The 24,151-nt window shown below is 32.8% G+C and overlaps 1 protein-coding gene across 1 annotated transcript in view; it reads left to right on the top strand.

Annotated features, from left to right (window-relative positions):
• Positions 1–24,151, top strand: part of LOC127727801 (mucin-2-like) — a 116,419-nt gene that overhangs the window by 5,683 nt on the left and 86,585 nt on the right. The window contains exons 6-11 of the mRNA XM_052234917.1: positions 397–501; positions 16,194–16,283; positions 18,212–18,474; positions 18,862–19,000; positions 19,539–19,718; positions 21,037–21,299. Coding sequence (XP_052090877.1) covers positions 397–501; positions 16,194–16,283; positions 18,212–18,474; positions 18,862–19,000; positions 19,539–19,718; positions 21,037–21,299 — 1,040 coding nt within the window. The remainder of the gene's footprint in view (positions 1–396; positions 502–16,193; positions 16,284–18,211; positions 18,475–18,861; positions 19,001–19,538; positions 19,719–21,036; positions 21,300–24,151) is intronic.

Genomic DNA, 24,151 nt, shown 5'->3' with positions numbered 1-24,151 from the left:
TTCATATGTATTGACAAAAGAGTATGAACAATTTTATCTTTAAATCCTTTTTTTATTGAATATAACTATCAATGTTATGTCTTAATTTGTGATTGCTTGTAGACATGGATTGAATATGTTGAGGTTTGACCGTTCATGATAAAGGCTACTGAAAAAAGCGCTCGGTCGGACAAAATTGATTTTCTGTTATTTTCATATATATGACCAACAAAACAACTTTCATGTCATCTTGAATTTGAACACTGCAAAACAATCCCATATGTTCCCTTTTACTTGAGTATTATATTTTTGCTTCATTAGTGGAGGACAAAATCGACATCCTAATGTATAGATGATATTGACAATTTATTCAGTTATATATGTGTTAAAATAAATGTACTAAGCCTGTGATGACAGTGATGTTTTCTGTAGCTCTGACCACAGGACAACCAGCCACAACACCTACATCGTCTCCAGTGATTACCTCTGGAACACCTTCTACAGCGTCAACCCCAACTACAGGTACTCAAGCTGGAGCACCAGGAACCAGTCCACCTTTGATTCAAACAACTCAACCGTCGGTAACCACTGGACCCGCTTCTACAACTGCAGGTATTTTTTAAAGTCAGAAAATCTGAATTTCATTATCGTTGTTGTTTTACATGACAAATACGTTGTTGTCCTGCAGATAAAGCCCCAATGAACATCGTTTCTATGTGTAAATATCATTACATAAACTGCTTGATAAATGAACTAGGGATTGACATTTCACTTGAAAACTCAACATTTACCCCAACGACACTAACCAAGGAGGACGTATTGTATAATTATAGGGTCTTTTGTATGTTTCTTTTGAATTTCGACCAAAGATGCGGAACGTGATCTTCCTTAACTGTATTAAATACCTAAATTGAATAAGTGTCCTTACAAACAACGTTATATTACTGGGTCTTCCAAATACTCCACAAAACCTCTTTCTAAATTATTAACATCAATGTATTCAGCAACCAAAGCCAGGCTTCAAATTTATTGTAAAACTACCTATTCTAGAGTAGGTGTGAATCATATACAGATGCTAAAAAAAGTTTAAAGATCTGTTAGAGAACATACAATCTAAGACTATTTCGTATTGCAAATAGTATTAAGATATTTTAATTTTCTATACTTTACACAAGTATTTCCCATTCCAAACTAAAAGGCAAATTAAAAGAGTTGATCCTATTTTGTTCATAAGAAAGAAAGGCCAACATAGGTACAAGTGTCTTGACTTAGGGAGGAATAAATCGTACTTTGTAAAAGAATCACTCTGATTCAAACAAGCAATTCTCTGAAACTGATATTATCGAGATGTTTGATGTCTTGATTGACAACATAATTGTTACGTTTGGAAGACGTGTATTTCAACTAACAATCGGCATTCCCATAGAAGCCAACTGTGCGGCTCTTTTTGCCGACTTGTATCTTTAATCATATGAGGCTGACTGTATACAGGAGATTTTTTTTGGTAAAATGAAAGGAAACTGGCATTATCCATTGACTTCACTTTCCTTGTATTCTAATTTATACTATTGCTTTTTGAATTTTTAGGTTTGGAAAAATGTCCGGACGATGCGACAAAGGGCCCATTAAATTTTGAAACTGTGACTTCTTCATCGAATCCAGATGGTGCTGAAAACGCTTTAACACCTTCAGGATGGAAACCGTCAGCTGAAGACGAAAAGCCAGTTTTAGAGTTATCAACAAGTGACAGTAATCCGATAATGAATGTTGCTCTAAAAACAGAATCTGTTGACAGTATTGTTGTCAAACTTTATAATGACAACGTTTTAGTTTATGAGGAGACTGTCAAGGTATGATATTTTATTATTATCATCTGATTGTAATATTAATGAAAAAGAAGACAACTTCAATTTATTAACTACGAAACGCAGGAAAAGCAGTTCTGAAATTATAGTATAACCAAAGAATGTTTACAAATTACGTTACATTGTACTCAAGTTTCGTTGTTTAGGGGATTATGATTCTTTTCATAAAGACATGAACATTTAGTCTTTGATTACAATTATATTTTAGTAATGAAACGTTGCATTAAGACTATAGTCGTCTGTCAATACTAAGCACTGTGTATATTGGTAACACCATTTAAGGTAAAGATACCCATTAAATGACACTATACAATGCAATATAGTACTCCATAATAGGCACATTCATACATTCAGAAGGCTATGTATTTCAACAGGCACAACCAAATGGCATCGTAGAACTGGAATTTATCAAACCTCAGTTGGCTGACAAGATAACATTGACGATAATACCTGACCAAACACCTAATGCAACTCCGGTTGTAAAAAGTGTCACCGTGGAGGCTTGTATTAAAGGTAACTAATTTTGTTGTACTGTACATTCAAATTAACCATTAGATTTGATAAACTGCTCCGTAAAACCCGATAGAATTATAACCAATATGTTAAAATGCATATAATAATATATTTGCCATATTATATTCATTCATATGTATCTACAAAAGAGTATGAACAATTTTATCTTTAAATCCTTTTTTATTGAATATAACTATCAATGTTATGTCTTAATTTGTGATTGCTTGTAGACATGGATTGAATATGTTGAGGTTTGACCGTTCATGATAAAGGCTACTGAAAAAAGCGCTCGGTCGGACAAAATTGTTTTTCTGTTATTTTCATATATATGACCAACAAAACAACTTTCATGTCATCTTGAATTTGAACACTGCAAAACAATCCCATATGTTCCCTTTTACTTGAGTATTATATTTTTGCTTCATTAGTGGAGGACAAAATCGACATCTTAATGTATAGATGATATTGACAACTTTATTCAGTTATATATGTGTTAAAATAAATGTACTAAGCCTGTGATGATAGTGATGTTTTCTGTAGCTGTGACCACAGGACAACCAGCCACAACACCTACATCGTCTCCAGTGATTACCTCTGGAACACCTTCTACAGCGTCAACCCCAACTACAGGTACTCAAGCTGGAGCACCAGGAACCAGTCCACCTTTGATTCAAACAACTGAACCGTCGGTAACCACTGGACCCGCTTCTACAACTGCAGGTATTTTTTTGAAGTCAGAAAATCTGAAATTCATTATCGTTGTTGTTTTACATGACAAATACGTTGTTGTCCTGCAGATAAAGCCCCAAATGAACATCGTTCCATGTGTAAATCACATTACATAAACTGCTTGATAAATGAACTAGGGATTGACATTTCACTTGGAAACTCAATATTTACCCTCAACGACACTAACCAAGGAGGACGTCCTGTATAATTAAAGGGTCTTTTGTATGTTTCTTTTGAATTTCAACCAAAGATGCGGAACGTCCTTAAGTGTCCTTTCAAACAACGTTATATTACTGGGTCTTCCAAGTACTCCACCAAACATCTATCTAAATTATTAACATCAATTTATTCAGCAACCAAAGCCGGGCTTCAAATTTACTGTAAAACTATATATTCTAGAGTAGGTGTGAATCATATACAGATGCTAAAAAAAGTTTAAAGATCTGTTAGAGAACATACAATCTAAGACTATTTCGTTTTGCAAATAGTATTAAGATATCTTAATTTTCTATACTTTACACAAGTATTTCCCATTCCAAACTAAAAGGAAAATAGAAAGAGTTGATCCTATTTTGTTTCATAAAAAAGAAAGGCCAACATAGATACAAGTGTCTTTTCTTAGGGAGGAATGAATCGTACTTTGTAATAAAAATCACTCTGATTCAAACAAGCAATTCTCTGAAACTGATATTATCGAGATGTTTGATGTCTTGATTGACAACATAATTGTTACGTTTGGAAGACGTGTATTTCAACTAACAATCGGCATTCCCATAGGAGCCAACTGTGCGGCTCTTTTTGCCGACTTGTATCTTTAATCATATGAGGCTGACTGTATACAGGAGTTTTTTTTAGGAAGAATGAAAGGAAACTGGCATTATCCTTTGGCTTCACTTTCCTTGTATTCCAATTTAAACTATTGCTTTTTGAATTTATAGGTTTGGGAAAATGTCCAGACGATACGCCAAAGGGCCCATTAAATTTTGAAACTGTGACTTCTTCATCGAATCCAGATGGTGCTGAAAACGCTTTAACACCTTCAGGATGGAAACCGTCAGCTGAAGACGAAAAGCCAGTTTTAGAGTTATCAACAAGTGACAGTAATCCGATAATGAATGTTGCTCTAAAAACAGAATCTGTTGACAGTATTGTTGTCAAACTTTATAATGACAACGTTTTAGTTTATGAGGAGACTGTCAAGGTATGATATTTTATTATTATCATCTGATTGTAATATTAATGAAAAAGAAGACAACTTCAATTTATTAACTACGAAACGCACGAAAAGCAGTTCTGAAATTATAGTATAACCAAAGAATGTTTACAAATTACGTTACATTGTACTCAAGTTTCGTTGTTTAGGGGATTATGATTCTTTTCGTAAAGACATGAACATTTAGTCTTTGATTACAATTATATTTTAGTAATGAAACGTTGCATTAAGACTATAGTCGTCTGTCAAAACTAAGCACTGTGTATATTGGTAACACCATTTAAGGTAAAGATACCCATTTTATGACACTATACAATGCAATATAGTACTCCATAATCGACATATTCATACATACAGAAGGCTATGTATTTCAACAGGCACAACCAAATGGCATCGTAGAACTGGAATTTATCAAACCTCTGTTGGCTGACAAGATAACATTGACGATTATACCTGACCAAACACCTAATGCAACTCCGGTTGTAAAAAGTGTCACCGTGGAGGCTTGTATTAAAGGTAACTAATTTTGTTGTACTTTACATTCAAACTAACAATTAAATTTCATACACTGCTCCGTAAAACCCGATAGAATTATAAACAATATGTTAAAATGCATACAATCTTATATTTGCCATATTATATTCATTCATATGTATTGACAAAAGAATATGAACAATTTTATCTTTAAATCCTTTTTTATTGAATATAACTATCAATGTTATGTCTTAATTTGTGATTGCTTGTAGACATGGATTGAATATGTTGAGGTTTGAGCGTTGATGATGAAGGCTACTGAAAAAAGCGCGCGGTCGGACAAAATTGATTTTCTTTTATTTTCATATATATGACCAACAAAACAACTTTCATGTAAACTTGAATTTGAACTCTGCAAAACAATCCCATATGTTCCCTTTTACTTGATTATTATATTTTTGCTTCATTAGTGGAGGACAAAATCGACATCTTAATGTAAAGATGATATTGACAATTTTATTCAGTTATTTATGTGTTAAAATAAATGTACTAAGCCTGTGATTATAGTGATATTTTCTGTAGCTGTGACCACAGGACAACCAGTCACAACACCTACATCGTCTCCATTGATTACCTCTGGAACACCTTCTACAGCGTCAACCCCAACTACAGGTACTCAAGCTGGAGCACCAGGAACAAGTCCACCTTTGATTCAAACAACTCAACCGTCGGTAACCACTGGACCCGCTCCTACAACTTCAGGTAATTTTTAAAGTCAGAAAATCTGAAATTCATTATCGTTGTTGTTATACATGACAAATACGTTGTTGTCCCTCCAGATAAAACCCCAATGAACATCGTTTTTGTGTGTAAATCAGGAGCACCAGGAACAAGTCCACCATTGATTCAAACAACTCAACCGTTGGTAACTACAGGACTAACTCTTAGTTTCAGCAAAGAACCGGCTTCTACAACTGGAGGTATATTCAAAGTCAGAAAATGAGAAATAATCAGTTTCAACAAAACTTACTGAGAACGCCTTTGTATATATAAAATGAAGATGTGGTAATGATTAATGATTGCCAATGAGACAGCTCTCCACAATAGACCAAAGACAGAGAAATTAACAACTAATAATCTATAGTTTATTTTGAGAATTTGAGCATGCTACTGTTGTAAAAAAAATCTATTTCAACCCTGTATACCACTATTCAACATGTGAAATTGAAAAATCCTGTAAAAGAAATAATCCACAATGCTTTTCAATATGATATATACATTTCCTAACTCATTCGGTATTCAAGAGCTTGCAGCTGCTACTCAGACATTATAAAACGTCACCAGTGTCTGAGCAGAAAGTTGATGAGCAAAGGTTATGTCAAAGAACGTCTGGTCCTGTTTCTGAATAAGTTCATTGGAAGATACCAAGACCATGTTGATAAATATTCCGTATCAACTTCACAAATAATACATGATGATCTTGAAGTATATATTCTAGGTACTGACGCTGTTTATCATCTTAAAAACGTGTTAGAGTTCCCTTTTTTGTCCTTGTATATTATTAACCTTTACTGTTTATTCATTTTTGATTATATACTTATCTACCCTACTGCATGTCGATCCTTTTTTATTTTGGCATTGCACAAGTCATGTCTTCTTTGACTGTCCATGACGTTAAAACACTAAATCCCTGGGATGTGTTTTAGTTGATGTTAGTCTCTGGTGCATGATTTTTTATTATTAATTGTTTTTGGCTTTTAACTAGCTTTCAGTAACTGCGAGTACTCTCAAATCGTACTTTCGTGTTAATTTGACCTGTTGATACAATTTGTAATGTATTTTTGTTATTTAATGTTTACGTATTTAGTGTTATATCTCGTCTCACTATTTTTATTATATACCACCTTTGATAAGTGTTAAGAATGACGATAAATTTTCACTTTTTTTCTCGTACTAGGAGTAACAAAATTATTTATTTTGTAAAAAAATCATTTCCGTACTCCATGTATACCTTACAACAAAATTATCTTTATTTACCTGTGTACGTTATTCTATTTGGCGGCATTTTGTCCAAGGTTATGGTTGTCTTTCTGATATTGTTTTACATCTAAGCCCCTTATTTTATTAATTTGTATTTACATTGTGTCATAGATCAAATTTATTCGTTTAGTGTATGTTCACTTGTTTTTGTTAATATGTCTTTTGATTGAGTTAAGCCATTTCAATTGATATTTTATAGTGTGTCTTTCTATGTTGTGATGTTACACTATTGTTTCAGGTGGGGTGAAGGTTGGCACCTATTAAAACGTTTAAACCCGCTGCATTTGTTTGCACCAGTCCTTAGTCAGGAACCTGATGTTCAGTGGTTGTCGTTTGTTGATGTGGTTCATAAGTGTTTCTCGTTTTTTATATAGATTAGACCGTTGGTTTTTGTGTTTGAATGGTTTTATTCTAGTCATTTTTGGGGCCTTTTATAGCTTGCTATGTGGTGTGAGCCAAGGCTCCGTGTTGAAGGCTGTACTTTGACCTATAATGGTTTACTTTCACAAATGTGACTTGGATGGAGAGTTGTCTCATTGGCACTCATATCACATCTTCTTATATCTATATTATGATGTGGATCGGTACTTATACATCCCACTATTGTGATGTGGTCAATTTTGAGTTCTTGTCTTTCATTTTTGCTTATGTACTTTGTCTATATGCCATTTTGTGTTTCTTTGTTGAAACAGTTGTTTAATAATGATTGAGATTATATTACAATGTTGATTGCTGTACCCCAATATTGACGTTTTTGCCTATTATGTCTGTTTGTTTTGCTCACACATTGTTGTCTATATTATGGAATTCTATGCCACTGTCATACAAGTGAGGGGTTTAGCTAGCTATATAACCAGGTTTAGTCCACTATTTTCTACTTAATGAATTGCATATGCCAAGTCAGGAATATGACAGTTGTTTTCTAATCGTTAGATGTATTTGAGCTTTTGATTTTGCCATTTTATAAAGGACTTTTCGTTTTAAATTTCCCTTGGAGTTCGGTATTTTTGTTTAATTTATTTACTTTTTTGAAAACTATACAGATCTCTCATCCACATGATTGCCAATAGTCAAAAGCCATATTTTATCTAATTGTTAAAAGAGATTTCTAATAAATTGACATATGAACGTAACTCGACGTACGGACCTAATGGGACTGGTTATTACCAACCATTGAATTTGGTTTCATACGTCGCTCAAGTTTAAACTAAATGACTATCAAAACCAAACACTGGTATTTTCGTCCATATCAATTTACTTTTACATGATTAAAAATGAAAAAATTCAGGTATTTTTTTATTTATCACGTAGTTATCCAGATTCCCGCCATAATTTTCACTGACATAAGATCACCTATAAACACGTTTTCCGTCCTTGTTATGAGATCGATTTGAGTTATCTTTCATGGTTTTGATTATGACACTTATCTATTAACATACTTTGCAGATGAACGCTCCATTATTCTATAATCTAAATGGTAATATTTTTTTGGTTATCCGATGTTGTTTCTTTTTTCTTTATCTATTTATTGATATTTTGTGGGGTAAAAGATGATTTGATTTGGCTTTTTTCACCATTCTGATTCGAGCGTCACTGAGAAAAAAAATTTCTTGATAAAAGTTGAAAATTGAGATATAAACTATCGCTTCCATTTAAAGTCTAAATAAAGTATTTTCCATTGAAAATAACATTTATAGATAAAGAATTCCCTATGGAGGGCGTAATTTAGAAAGTTTGCTAGATTAAGGATTGTTCTGTGTTGTCTTCTTTAACGGGAATGCCAGTTTAAAATGCTATATGAGTACAAATACAAAAGACATTTCCAAGCAAAATATTTTATATCCCTTAAAATACCTTATAGTATTCTATCAATTTTATTTATAAACAATTTAAATAGTGTCACATAGATTTAATGCATAAATCGTTGAAGAGAATGCGGCACAAGTCCGATTGTTTGATTATTGGTTGCTTAACATCCAGTCGAAAAGGCCGAAACATATAAGGGTGTTCGTTGCATGTGCAGTTTGAATATGCATATACAGGACGAAAAGATGAATATCAAACCGACTTTCTACTAGACCAATACGCTGCTCCATTTTTTTTAACGTACTAAGTCAACATGAAGTAAAATGAGAATAACTGATTATGTAAATTGTAATCATTTATTTTTGAAGATGCATCCTAAATTCCATTGAAAAACTACTACGGAAAAATATCAAAGAACTATCAGATAGATACATCAGTGTTCTGAATTATTTTGAAATAAATTATAAAACTATGCTAAAAAAAGTTAGTCGTGTACACCTTTTACAATACGGTATGTTTGAAAATCCTATTTTAACCTTATTACTAATAAATAAAAAATAAAGGCAACAGTAGTATTCCGCTGTTCAATAGTCATATATCGATTTAACTGAAACGAATCCGGGTCACAAACCAAAACGGAGGGAAAAACATCAACTATAAGAGGAAAACAACGGAACAACAAAACACTGAATTACTTCAAAAACAAACGCCAACATAAATAGAAACGGACTATTTGATAACAACTGCCATATTCCTGACTTGGTACAGGACATTTTAAGAAAAAAATGGTGGATTGAACCTGGTTTTATGGCTAGCCAAACCTCCCGCTTATATGGCAATGTTAATGATATCGCTAAAATGACAACATTACGTGACAGGAATACATTTCAACTTAACGCAAGAACACTCAGGATAGAGTCATACATAAATAAATAATATAATAGTACATAACAACATGTAAACCACAGAATAACAACGGACACCTCCCATTTACACCATAATAGAATTATGAACTGTGCGTCACACGAATGTATCAACGCCACAAAAAGTGACGTCACAGGTAAATTTCTAAAAATAGAATATAAAATTAGAATTGAGTTTGTAATTGTGTTATTTTATGTATTTTCTAACCATTACATTATTATTAATATAGAACTGTGTTAGTAATGGTGTAATTATTTGTATTTTCTAACCAGGTCGGTTTTTCTTCTAAATAAAAACTGTAAAAACAAATAAATGAGAATATAATCCAGCTTCAGATTTCATTATTTTTTTCGTTTCAAACTTAATTTACTTTTGATTTTAGTAGTTTTAAGCTGGATTGTTCCCTTAAAGATTGGAGTCAATAAAATGAACAAGAAATTGATAACAAAATATGTAAGAATGAAAAAAAAGCAGTTTGGGTGGATAATCCGACAAAATATATGTATTTAACGAGCAAAAAAAAATTCAATCTATGTTTCCTTCCGTCATGCTTTGATGCCCTAGACCGAGATACGTTCAGATAGTTTGGTTATGTCAAGTAATGTTATTTTATTGGAAATCTCTACTAACCCTTTATTTATCTACATTCATAGCTATGGAAGAATGCCCGATTGATGCGGTAATAAGTGAATTGCGTGTTAAAGAAGTCAGGTCTTCATCTAATCAAGAAAACGCTGATAATGCTTTGGAAACAGTAGGATGGACACCATCAGTTGACGACAAGGAAATCTTACTAGAGCTAATGACGAGTCCCATTTATCCGATAATGAAAGTTGTTTTGGATACAGAATATGTTGAATTTATTAAAATCAGATTTTATAGAAGCGACAAAATAATTTATGAAATGAATGTTCAGGTATGTCGTTTTTGTTTTTTGTTTTTGTTTTTGTTGTTGTTGTTGTTGTTGTATTTGATTGTGGTTGTTCTACAAATAGAATATTAAACAGTGTTTTGGAGACGAACGACTGAAATCAACACTACCAATAGCACCGCAGGCTATAAATTAAGTGTACACATATAACAGAGAGACACGCAGGAATAGCACATCGCAAAATGACCTCATTAACTTCGAATATAGGATTTACGACAGCGGGTCCTTGGGCTGCCCAATAGCACCAGAAGCTTTGATATATAAAAATGAGTACTAGTATAACAAAAATACCAAACTCCAATGCTAATTCAAAAATGAGAAGTCCATAAAATCAATCAAACAAACGCTAACAATCAACGGAACAAATGAAAAACAACTGCCATTTAGGGGCAAAATCCTACAAAGGGATAATATCCAGGCACCCTATTTTTCGCCAGAATATTTTTTTTCGAAAAACAACATCTTGACTTCTTAATAAATATCAAAACAATTTTATTTACTATACTGTTTAAAAAAATAAAAAGGATACCTAGGTTGAATTTTTAAAAATGCAAAATATGAATTTTACCAGATAAATTGAATCGGTCAAACTCATCCTTGAATTCTTATAGGTAAGTTTCATACTTTAAAAGTCTGTTCATTTGATTTGGTTTCTGTCACATGAGCTCGGAAAAAGTGCATATTACCTTAATCGCCTAGGAAATTTTTCTAACTTTTTCATGAAATTTCAACTCAACTGTTAAACTATGGCGTATAAAAGTTTGAAGAGTTAATTCATCATAACGTTTAAATGCTGCCATGCCAAGGTCAGACCCTGCTACTCAAAATATCGCCATCGGCCGTCTCCAGGCCGGAGTGTCCCAAATTGAAGTTGTAAGAACTGAACATGTTAACCAATGCCCAATCTTGCGAATGTGAAAGAGATACCAGCAGACTGTCGTCTAGATGTCGTTTGTTTTATGTCTTTAGGTTGCTGCTTCATTAACGTTTATTAAACACCCGTATTTATTTATTTTTATCTTTTAGTTACTGTTTTATTAAAGTTTATCCAGCGACCGCTTTTATTTGTAATTGTATTATTATAATCAGGTATATATAAGTGTGGACGATCAGCATCTTGTTGGAAGTTTTTTTTAGAAATCTTACATACTATTCATGAACATTCATTTGTTTGTATAAACGGAAGTCAATTAGTGGTTGGGTCCAATGTCACCTGACATGTATGCTGTGAAATTAGAAAAAAAAATGTTACAATTTTAGTTATAATGAAATACTATAATGTTCTATTATCTTCCAAATTAAAAGAGCTTTATCAAGTCAGGTTAGAAGAGGTAATTACAGAGAAATTTGTTATGAATTTTAACAAGAAAATGTCATCAAATTTATGTCAATGTAAATTAAAAAATATAAGCATATTGTGTTTGATTATAAACACTTAGACTGATTCATAATCCATCGCAACTTTTTCAATTCGCAGTTCACTTATTTAAGTCATTATAAAATTGAATTTATATTTCTAAAATTAAATTGATAACAGATGACATTGCAAGAACGTATTTACTTTTAATTTACAGTAAAAGTAGCCACATCATTGTCCCTTTATTTTACGAGTTATCATTTTTATTTCTTGCTTGTCATTCTCATTGCATATTAACAACTAAAAACTCTTTATCTACAATGATAGGCATATTTTTATTTTTCAACAAAGTTTCTGACTGTCTTCACAAATTCACTTCCACTTTGAGAAAATAACTATTTGAAGTGAGATCTGATCTCTGTACGTTCTTTTCAAACGTATCCAACTATTATAAAAGAGAGGCGAAAGAAACATTCAAACTCATAAGTCGAAAATAAACTGACAACACCATGGCTAAAAAAAGACAACAACAGTAAGCAAAACACAACATAGGAAACTAAAGACTAAGGAACACGAACCCCACCATAAACAGGGGGTGCTCCGGATGGGTAAGCAGATCTTGCTCCACATTTGACACCCACCTTGTTGTTCATTTAAGTAAACCCGGGGATAAGTCTGATTTGGTAGGTCACATTAAAATACAATATTTTCCATTCTTTTATTATTTTTTTTTTTTGGGGGGGGGGGTCTCCCTTTTTATTTATAGACAAAGACATACGGATTTTTTGCGTGACCTTTCTTAATTATTTCTAGCATATTCAAATAATATCAATGGTATAATATATTATCAATAGAAGTCAGGGGTTTTACTTAAATAAACAACTTTCAAATAACCTTAAGTTATGTTGAAAACAAGCAATTTCTAATATTATTTATATAAGTAGCTTTGGTAAATATTGTTTACAGAGGTGTCCATTCCTACACATTTTAATAGCTTAAACAAATCATGACATACATTTGATTAATTTTCTCATGAAATATAGTAAATTAATTCTTCTGAGAAAGTAAGTGACTTTCTGACGCACTTACATTTCATATTCACGCTTTTGGGTCAAAGATTTGTCTCTTGGAACTATTGAAAAATCATTTTTTTCTCGAAAACCTTCAAGGTAGACAGGTATAAATAGATGGAAACCTGTGATTTAATTGAAGTTATTTATAATTTTTAACCAAAAATAATGATAGATATTCCTTATATAATTTTCAAAGATGTGTAAAATAACTTATTGAAATAATATCTTTGACATTATTTTTAAGGTTACCCTTTACCTATACCTTCCTTTTAAACTTGATTTATTATTAATTTTGTGTGATAAAATAATGCAAAAATTCGTAAAAACTTATTTAAACCAATGCATCTTTTGAAATTTAAAGTAACTCTATTGATTAATTTCAAGATTGAAATGATCTTTTGTTGATTAAAGAAAAATAACTTGTTTAAGTAACGCCCCTGACATGAAAAAGCAATTTTGGCTTGCTAGATAACCAAAAGGAAAAAAATGTAAAAAATAATAATTCTCATTCTTCACAAGCTTACAAGAGAACGATTGAACACAATGATAAGAACAGTATGTGGAAAACGATATTAAATCGTTCAATTATCCCATCCCGGATGCACTTAAACTGTTGTTGTAAAGGATGTCTTGTATTAGATACAATACAAAGGTAACAAAGAAACAGGTGGGTAACAACTGTTGCTGAATAGGTTATCTGCACGAGTAGTCAGGTGAAGGTCCGAGGCGATAGTCGAGGACCTTGACCTGACTACAAGTGCAGAACAACTATACGGCAATTTGTTTCCGCCTAGTTTTTTGTGACCTTTGTGTTGTATCTGACTTGTACGACGTTTCAAGAAAGAAGTAGTACATTTTGCGTTAAGAAGAGGTAGCAAAATTAAACAAATTAGAAACTTCAGTGACCATATACCAGTTAATGTAAGTTACAGTTTAAACAAACTTTTTTTCACTTCCCTTCAGCCGAGAGTTTTTTTCTCAAGAAATTCAAGAATCTAATAATTATATAAAAATGAACCATGTCTAGGAAATGATGAATTTCGTACAAATTTGAGACCTTTTGAAATGCAACTTCGCAAGTAAGTGATGTATGAAAAAGTTTTCAGAGGTAAGCAAGCTAATATTTGATTTTTATTTGGGGAAAAACGGAAAAGGGGGGGGGGGGGGGGGGGGGGGAGGGGGTTCAAATAAATTTAAAAAAAAACAGGCTTGATCCTTCTTTTGTTGAAAAAATACAGGATGTGCCATTCTATCCCCCCAATTTCCCCTTAAAAAAATAATAAAAATCGTACGTTTGCTCCCAAATATATGAATTCAGTAACAATATAAATGTATCAAAAGAATGAATTTTCTATTTCATTAGTGCATGAAATGTTATAAAAAATGGATTTTGTCTTGTTATTAGATATACATAGGCAAATATTTTGGATTTAAAAAAAAAATTCATGCTTATAGGTTTTTATATGTCTCTGATAGTGTTGATCAGGATTAAACACGTGTCACAATATGATCCAATCGCAGCTTACCGTCCAAAATTGGTGACATAAGTTGAATGATTTGCGGCCTATTTGAACATGTATTACACGGACACTTTTTATTTATAGGATCAATCGTGTATTCGTGAGTTGATAGGGATTTTATCTTTTGATTAGATTTGATTTTTTTATATATATTTCCTGTCTTTTTTATTGAAATATAAACGTCGGTACCAGCATTTCTTTACTTTCAGCATTGTCCAGAATACTATTCATGTCTATATATTGAAAAAAAAAAAAACATTTACGGACTGACCATTTAGCTTCAAAAGGAGGGTATGTTTTTTTCTGAGTAAGAAAATTATTTAGTTTTTCAATGCTATCACCCAAATATTTTTTTTCGAAATTACTACTATTATATACGGCATTAGGAAAATCATATTTTTTTCATACAATTGGGGATCAGAATATTTCTTTAAGAAAAAACCATAAATCCCCCCCCTTTTTTGAAGTTAAATGGTCAATCCCTTAGCGTACTGATATGAATAGTAATATACTGGAATTGTTTGAAAAAATTGAGTTATTGATGCCAATGTAAATATTTTAATAAAAAAGACAGGAAATATGCCGGTGAAACAAAAAGTTCAACTCTAATTGAAATTGAAAGTGCCCATGAACTCACTGATCATGCACGAGTGATTCTATTCATAAAACGTGTCCGTGTAACAACTAAAAAGTGTTCGTGCATCATCTAAAAGGTGTCCGTGTAACACCCGTAAATGTACTGTTTTTCTATAGCTCTGCTAGCGGCAAAGTCGTACAAATTAATGATTAATTAATTGAATTAATAATTAAGATCCATTTTGTTTCATCTGGTGATCCGTTTAGTTGGCAATCGCAATGGCAGTCAGCAGTGTTTAAGAACATCCGTTGTTCGACCTGCTAGTCAAATGCGTTTTGTTAAAATATACTTTTTCACTTTTTTGGTCTTTTGGAAAATATTGTTTGTGCTGTATTTAGACCCCTCTACCAATAATAACCATTGTATATCTATATGATGAGAAATAGCGCTCTGTAATGCATGGTAGTTCCATATATCTATTCAGTAGGTTTTGCTTTTCAACAGGCACTACCAAATGGCACTGTACAACTGGACACAAACCAACCTCTATCAGCTGACATGATAACATTGAAGATAACAGCCGAAGACACTCCCTCTTCTGTATCTCCTGTTGTTAAGAATGTCAAGGTGGAGGCCTGTTTCGAAGGTAATTGATTAAATTATAACCAATATGTTAAAAAGCATATGATCTTATATTTGCCATGTTATTATTATTCATATGCATTGACAAAAGAATAAGCACATTTCTATCTTTTAATCCAATAAACTTAATTTGTAATTGTGTGGTAAACATGGAATGAAAATGTTCAGATTTGGGCGTTCATGATGAAGGTTACTGAAAAAAAGCGCACGGTCGCACGAAATTGATAAAGTGTTATTTTCATATATATTACCCACAAAACAACTTTCATTTTATCTTGAATTTGAACATTTCAGAACAATCCCATATGTTCCCTTTTACTTGACTATAGTATTTTAGCTTCATAAGTGGAGGACAAATCGACATCTTAATGCATAAATAATATTGACAATTTTATTAAGTAATATATGTGTTAAAATAAATGTACTAAGCCTGTTGTGATCATGGTGATGTTTTCTGTAGCTGTGACCACAGGACAACCAGCCACAACACCTACATCGTCTCCAGTGATAACCTCTGGAACACCTTCTATAGTGTCAACTCCAACTACAGGTACTCAAGCTGGAGCACCAGGAACAAGTCCACCTTTGATTCAAACAACTCAACCGTCGGTAACCACAGGACCCGCTTCTACAACTGCAGGTATATTAAAAGTCAGAAAATCTGATAGTCATTATCAACAAGGCAAATTCCTCACTTTATTTGTTTATTTTTGAGTTTTAATGTTCGCTATAATCACTTCGTAAAATAATGTCCAGGTACAGCATTTTCGTTTTTTTTAATAACGTAAGATATACTAGGTGAATTATGAATTGTTGTTTTACATGAAGAAAACGTTGTTGTCCCTGCAGATAAAGCCCCAAACAACATCATTTTGTGTGTAAATCACATTACATAAACTGCTTGATAAATGAACTAGGGATTGACAATTCACTTGGAAACACAACATTTACACCCAACGACACTAACCAAGGAGGACATCTTGTATAATTTTAGGGTTTTTGTATGTTTCTTTTGAATTTCAACCAAAGATGCAAAACTTGCTCTTCCTTTACTGTATTGGATACCTAAATTGATCAAGTGTCCTTACAAACAACGTTATATTAGTGGGTCTTCCAAGTACTCCACGAAACATCATTCTAAATTATTAACATCAATTTATTCAGCACCCAAAGCCGGCCTTCAAATTTATTGTGAAACTACCTATTCTAGAGTATGTGTAAATCAGATACAGATGCTTAAAAAAGTTTAAAGATCTGTTAGAGTACATACAATCTAAGACTATTTCGTCTTCCAATAGTATTAAGATATTTTAATTTTCTATACTTTATACAAGTATTTCCCATTCCAAACTAAAAGACAAATTGAAAGAGTTGGTTCTTCTTTGTTTCATAAGAAAGAAAGGCCAACATAGATACAAGTGTCTTCTGTTAGGGAGGGATAAATTGTACTTTGTGAAAAAATCACTCTGATTCAAACAAGCAATTTTCTGTAACTGATATTATCAAGATGCTTGATTTCTTGATTGACAATATACTTGTTACGTTTAGAGGACGTGTATTTCAACTAACAATCGGCATTCTCATAGGAACCAACTGTGCTGCACTTTTGCCGACTTGTATCTTTATTCATATGAGGCTGACTTCTTACAGGAGCATCTTAGGAAGAATGAAAGGAAGCTGACATTATCCATTCACTTCACTTTCCGCTAAATAGATGATGTCCATTCACTAAATAATTTAAAGTTTGGTGACTATGGTCAAAGTATCTATCCAATCGAATTTGAAATAAAGGATTCAACAGATACTTTTATGTCTGCCTCAAATCTTGACTTACATCTATTAATTGACAACAAGGGCCTGTTGAGAACAAAACTTTACGACAAAAGGGATGATTTCAGCTTCCCAATTGTGAATTTTCCATTTGTATGTAGCAACATTCCGGCAGCGCCTGCATATGGAGTATATATTTGCCAGTTGATACAATATCCCAGGGCTTGCGTTTTCTATCTTGATTTCTTTCGATTTGTGTTTAGTTATGTGTTCGAAGGTTCCCTATAATCAATTCATAAAATTATTTTCAGATATTGAAACAACGTAAGCTATCTAAGGCTAATTTTGAAAGGTTGTTTTCTTTTCAAAACTGGTCAATTGATTGATTGGATTGGAATGTAGACTTTGTACATGATACTATATTAAAAGAAAATCGTAGACAATAAATATCGACCAAAAGGATAACTGAAATAGTAACATTTCCATCAATTTAATAGGTGGTTTGAATTATTTGTGGAAACTCTTGACATCACTGATCCTCTCAATCGGATATATTCATGATCTCAATATTCCAATACCACTAGTGGTCTGTCAAATATTTTGTTTGCTACGTTACTGGTCAAACATTTCAACGGACAGACCTTCTAATCTAGCAGGATGTTAGATAAGGATTACAAGATGAACATTACCGTTCTGTTGCCAGAGAAAGCACGTTGTCAATGTTAACGGTAACCAACAACAATACGTCATATGTATTCCTTGTATTCCAATTAATACTATTGCTATTTGAATTTATAGGTTTGGAAAAATGTCCGGACGATTCGACAAAGGGTCCACTAAATTTTGAAACTGTGACTTCTTCATCGAATCCAGATGGTGCTGAAAACGCTTTAACACCTTCAGGATGGAAACCGTCAGCTGGAGACGAAAAACCAGTCTTAGAGTTATCAACAAGTGACAGTAATCCGATAATGAATGTTGCTCTAGTTACACAATTTGTTGACAGTATTGTTGTCAAACTTTATAATGACAACGTTTTAGTTTATGAGGAGACTGTCAAGGTATGATATTTTATTGTTATCATCTAATTGTAATATTAATGAAAAAGAAAAAAACTCAAATTCATTAACTTTGAAGAGCATAAAAAGCAGTTCTGATAGTCAAGTACAACCAAAGAATGTTTACAAATTACGTTACAATGTACTCAAGTGTCTTTGTTTCGGGGGTTATGAATCTTTTCGTAAGGACATGAATATTAGTTTTGATTACAATTATATTTTAGTAATAAAACGTTTCCTTAAGGCTATAGTCGTCTGTAAATAGTAAGCACTGTATATATTGGTTAAACCATTTAAGGGTAAGATGCCTATGATATAACACTATACAATGCAATATAGTACTCCATAATAGGCACACTCATACATTCAGAAGTCTATGTATTTCAACAGGCACAACCAAATGGCATCGTAGAACTGGAATTTATCAAACCACTGTTGGCTGACAACATAACATTGACGATAATACCTGACCAAACACCTAATGCCACTCCGGTTGTAAAAAGTGTCATCGTGGAGGCTTGTGTTAAAGGTAACTACTTTTGTTGTACTGTATATTCAAATTAACAATTAGATTTGATAAACTGCTCCGTAAACCCCGATAAAATTATAACCAATATATTAAAATGCATATAATCTTATATTTGCCATATTATATTCATTCATATGTATTGACAAAAGAGTATGAACAATTTTATTTTTGAATCCTTGATATATTAGAATATACCTATCAATCTTTTGTCTTAACTTGTGATTGCCTGAAAACATTGATTGAATATGTTGAGGTTTGAGGGTTCATGATGAAGACTACTGAAAAAGTGCACGGTCGCACGAAATTGACAAAGTGTTATTTTCATATATATTACCAACAAAACAATTTTCATGTCATTTTGAATCTGAACATTGCAAAAAAATCCCATATGTTCCCTTTTCTTTACTTTAATATATTTGCTTCATTAGTGGAGGACAAATCGACATCTTAATGTATAGATGAATTGAAATATTCAATCAGTTATATATGTGTTGAAATAAATGTACTAAGCCTGTGATCATGGTGATGTTTTCTGTAGCTATGACCACAGGACAACCAGCCACAACACCTACATCGTCTCCAGTGATTACCTCTGCAACACCTTCTACAGCATCAACTCCAACTTCAGGTACTCAAGCTGGAGCACCAGGAACAAGTCCACCTTTGATTCAAACTACTCAACCGTCGGTAACCACAGGACCCGCTTCTACAACTGCAGGTATGTTTGAAGTCAGAAAATCTGAAATTCATTATCAACAAGGCAAATTCCTCACGTTATTTGTTTATTTTTGAGTTTTCATGTTCGCTATAATCACTTCGTAAAATAATGTCCAGGTACAGCATTTTCGTTTTTTGAAACAACGTAAGATATAATAGATGAATTTTGAAATATTGTTTTACATGACAAATATGTTATTGTCCCCGCAGATAAAGCCCCACAAACACATCGTTTTTGTGTGTAAATCACATTACATAAATTGCTTGATAAATGAACAAGGGATTGATAATTTACTTGGAAACTCAACATTTACCCCCTCACGACACTTATCAAGGAGGACATTCTTTATAATTATAGGTCTGTTGTATGTTATACGGTCTTTTGAATTTCAACCAAAGATGAAGAACTGGATCTCATTTCACTGTATTGGATACCTAAATTTCTCAAGTGTCCTTACAAACAACGTTATATTACTGGGTCTTATAAGCACTCAACGAAACTTCTTTGTAAATTATCAACATCAATTTATTCAGCAATGAAAGCCGGTCTTCAAATTGATTGTGAAACTACCTATTCTAGAGTAGGTTTGATTACGGATACTTAAAAAAATCTAAATGTCTGTCAGAGTACATACAATCTACGACTATTTCGTCTTACAATAGTATAAATATATTTAACTTTTCTATACTTTACACAAGTATTTCCCATTCCAAACTAAAAGACAAATTGAAAGAATTGGTCCTGCTGATACAAGTGTCTTCTGTAAGGGAGGGATATATCGTACTTTGTGAAAAAATCACTCTGATTCAAACAAGCCAGTCTCTGAAACTGACATAATCTAAATGATTTATTTCTTCATTGATTACATATTTGTTACGTTTGGAAGCAGTGTATTTCAACAAAAAATCGGCATTCCCATAGGAACCAATTGAGCGGCTCTTTTTACCAATTTGTATCTTTATTCATATGAGTCTGACTTCATACAGGAGCTTCATAGGAAGAATGAAAGGAAGCTGGCATTATCCTTTCATATCACTTTACACTATATAGAAGATGTCCATTCACTAAATAAATCAATGTTTCTTGACTATGTTCAGAGCATCTATCCCATCGATCTTGAAATAAATGCTACGTAACAGGTCAAACTTGTGAACGGACAGCCCTTCTAATCTAGCAGCATGTTAGATAAAGAATACAAGATTGACATACCTTTCTGTTAACAGGGAAAGACCGTTGTCAATGTTAACGGTAACCAGCAGCCAAACGGCATATGTATTCCTTATATTCCAATTAATACTATTGTTATTTGAATTTATAGGTTTGGAAAATTGTCCGGACGATGCGCCAAAGGGCCCATTAAATTTTGTAACTGTGACTTCTTCATCGAATCCAGATGGTGCTGAAAACGCATTTACACCTTCAGGATGGAAACCGTCAGCTGAAGACGAAAAGCCAGTTTTAGAGTTATCAACAAGTGACAGTAATCCGATAATGAATGTTGCTCTAGTAACACAATTTGTTGACAGCATTGTTGTCAAACTTTATAATGACAACGTTTTAGTTTATGAGGAGACTGTCAAGGTATGATATTTTATTATTATCATCTGATTGTAGTATTAATGAATAGGAAGACAACTTCAATTTATTAACTACGAAACGCACGAAAAGCAGTTCTGAAATTCTAGTATAACCAAAAAATGTTTACAAATTACGTTACATTGAACTCTAGTGTCGTTGTTTAGGGGATTATGCTTCTTTTCGTAAAGACATGAACATTAGTCTTTGATTACAATTATATTTTAGTAATGAAACGTTGCATTAAGATTATAGTCGTCTGTCAATACTAAGCACTGTGTATATTGGTAACACCATTTAAGGTAAAGATACCCATTAAATGACACTATACAATGCAATAAAGTACTCCATAATAGGCACATTCATACATTCAGAAGGGTATGTATTTCAACAGGCACAACCAAATGGCATCGTAGAACTGGAATTTATCAAACCTCAGTTGGCTGACAAGATAACATTGACAATAATACCTGACCAAACACCTAATGCAACTCCGGTTGTAAAAAGTGTCACCGTGGAGGCTTGTATTAAAGGTAACTAATTTTGTTGTACTGTACATTCAAATTAACCATTAGATTTGATAAACTGCTCCGTAAAAAACGATAGAATGTTAAAATGCATTTAATCTTATATTTGCCATATTATATTCATTCATATGTATTGACAAAAGAGTATGAACAATTTTATCCTTAAATCCTTTTTTATTGAATATAACTATCAATGTTATGTCTTAATTTGTGATTGCTTGTAGACATGGATTGAATATGTTGAGGTTTGACCGTTCATGATAAAGGTTACTGAAAAAAGCGCTCGGTCGGACACAATTGATTTTCTGTTATTTTCATATATATGACCAACAAAACAACTTTCATGTCATCTTGAATTTGAACACTGCAAAACAATCCCATATGTTCCCTTTTACTTGATTATTATATTGTTGCTTCATTAGTGGAGGACAAAATCGACATCTTAATGTATAGATGATATTGACAATTTATTCAGTTATATATGTGTTAAAATAAATGTACTAAGCCTGTGATGACAGTGATGTTTTCTGTAGCTCTGACCACAGGACAACCAGCCACAACACTTACATCGTCTCCAGTGATTACCTCTGGAACACCTTCTACAGCGTCAACCCCAACTACAGGTACTGAAGCTGGAGCACCAGGAACAAGTCCACCTTTGATTCAAACAACTCAACCGTTGGTAACCACTGGACCCGCTTCTACAACTGCAGGTATTTTTTAAAGTCAGAAAATCTGAATTTCATTATCGTTGTTGTTTTACATGACAAATACGTTGTTGTCCTGCAGATAAAGCCCCAATGAACATCGTTCCTATGTGTAAATCACATTACATAAACTGCTTGATAAATGAACTAGGGATTGACATTTCACTTGAAAACTCAACATTTACCCCAACGACACTAACCAAGGAGGACGTATTGTATAATTATAGGGTCTTTTGTATGTTTCTTTTGAATTTCAACCAAAGATGCGGAACGTGATCTTCCTTAACTGTATTAAATACTTATTTTGAATAAGTGTCCTTACAAACAACGTTATATTACTGGGTCTTCCAAGTACCCCACAAAACCTCTTTCTAAATTATTAACATCAATGTATTCAGCAACCAAAGCCAGGCTTCAAATTTATTGTAAAACTACCTATTCTAGAGTAGGTGTGAATCATATACAGATGCTAAAAAAAGTTTAAAGATCTGTTAGAGAACATACGATCTAAGACTATTTCGTATTGCAAATTGTATTAAGATATTTTAATTTTCTATACTTTACACAAGTATTTCCCATTCCAAACTAAAAGGCAAATTTAAAGAGTTGATCCTATTTTGTTCATAAGAAAGAAAGGCCAACATAGGTTCAAGTGTCTTGACTTAGGGAGGAATAAATCGTACTTTGTAAAAGAATCACTCTGATTCAAACAAGCAATTCTCTGAAACTGATATTATCGAGATGTTTGATGTCTTGATTGACAACATAATTGTTACGTTTGGAAGACGTGTATTTCAACAAACAATCGGCATTCCCATAGGAGCCAACAGTGCGGCTCTTTTTCCCGACTTGTATCTTTAATCATATGAGGCTGACTGTATACAGGAGTTTTTTAGGAAGAATGAAAGGAAACTGGCATTATCCTTTGGCTTCACTTTCCTTGTATTCCAATTTAAACTATTGCTTTTTGAATTTATAGGTTTGGGAAAATGTCCAGACGATACGCCAAAGGGCCCATTAAATTTTGAAACTGTGACTTCTTCATCGAATCCAGATGGTGCTGAAAACGCTTTAACACCTTCAGGATGGAAACCGTCAGCTGAAGACGAAAAGCCAGTTTTAGAATTATCAACAAGTGACAGTAATCCGATAATGAATGTTGCTCTAGAAACACAATTTGTTGACAGTATTGTTGTCAAACTTTATAATGACAACGTTTTAGTTTATGAGGAGACTGTCAAGGTATGATATGTTATTATTATCATCTGATTGTAATATTAATGAAAAAGAAGACAACTTCAATTTATTAACTACGAAACGCACGAAAAGCAGTTCTGAAATTATAGTATAACCAAAGAATGTTTACAAATTACGTTACATTGTACTCAAGTGTCGTTGTTTAGGGGATTATGATTCTTTTCGTAAAGACATGAACATTTAGTCTTTGATTACAATTATATTTTAGTAATGCAACGTTGCATTAAGACTATAGTCGTCTGTCAATACTAAGCACTGTGTATATTGGTAACACCATTTAAGGTAAAGATACCCATTAAATGACACTATACAATGCAATATAGTACTCCATAATAGGCACATTCATACATTCAGAAGGCTATGTATT

The sequence above is a fragment of the Mytilus californianus genome, unplaced genomic scaffold (genome assembly GCF_021869535.1).
Source record: "Mytilus californianus isolate M0D057914Y unplaced genomic scaffold, xbMytCali1.0.p SCAF_2, whole genome shotgun sequence".
NCBI classification, from domain to species: domain Eukaryota; kingdom Metazoa; phylum Mollusca; class Bivalvia; order Mytilida; family Mytilidae; genus Mytilus; species Mytilus californianus.
The sequence above is the reverse complement of the archived record's forward strand: the minus strand, read 5'-3'. Positions and strand labels throughout refer to the sequence as shown.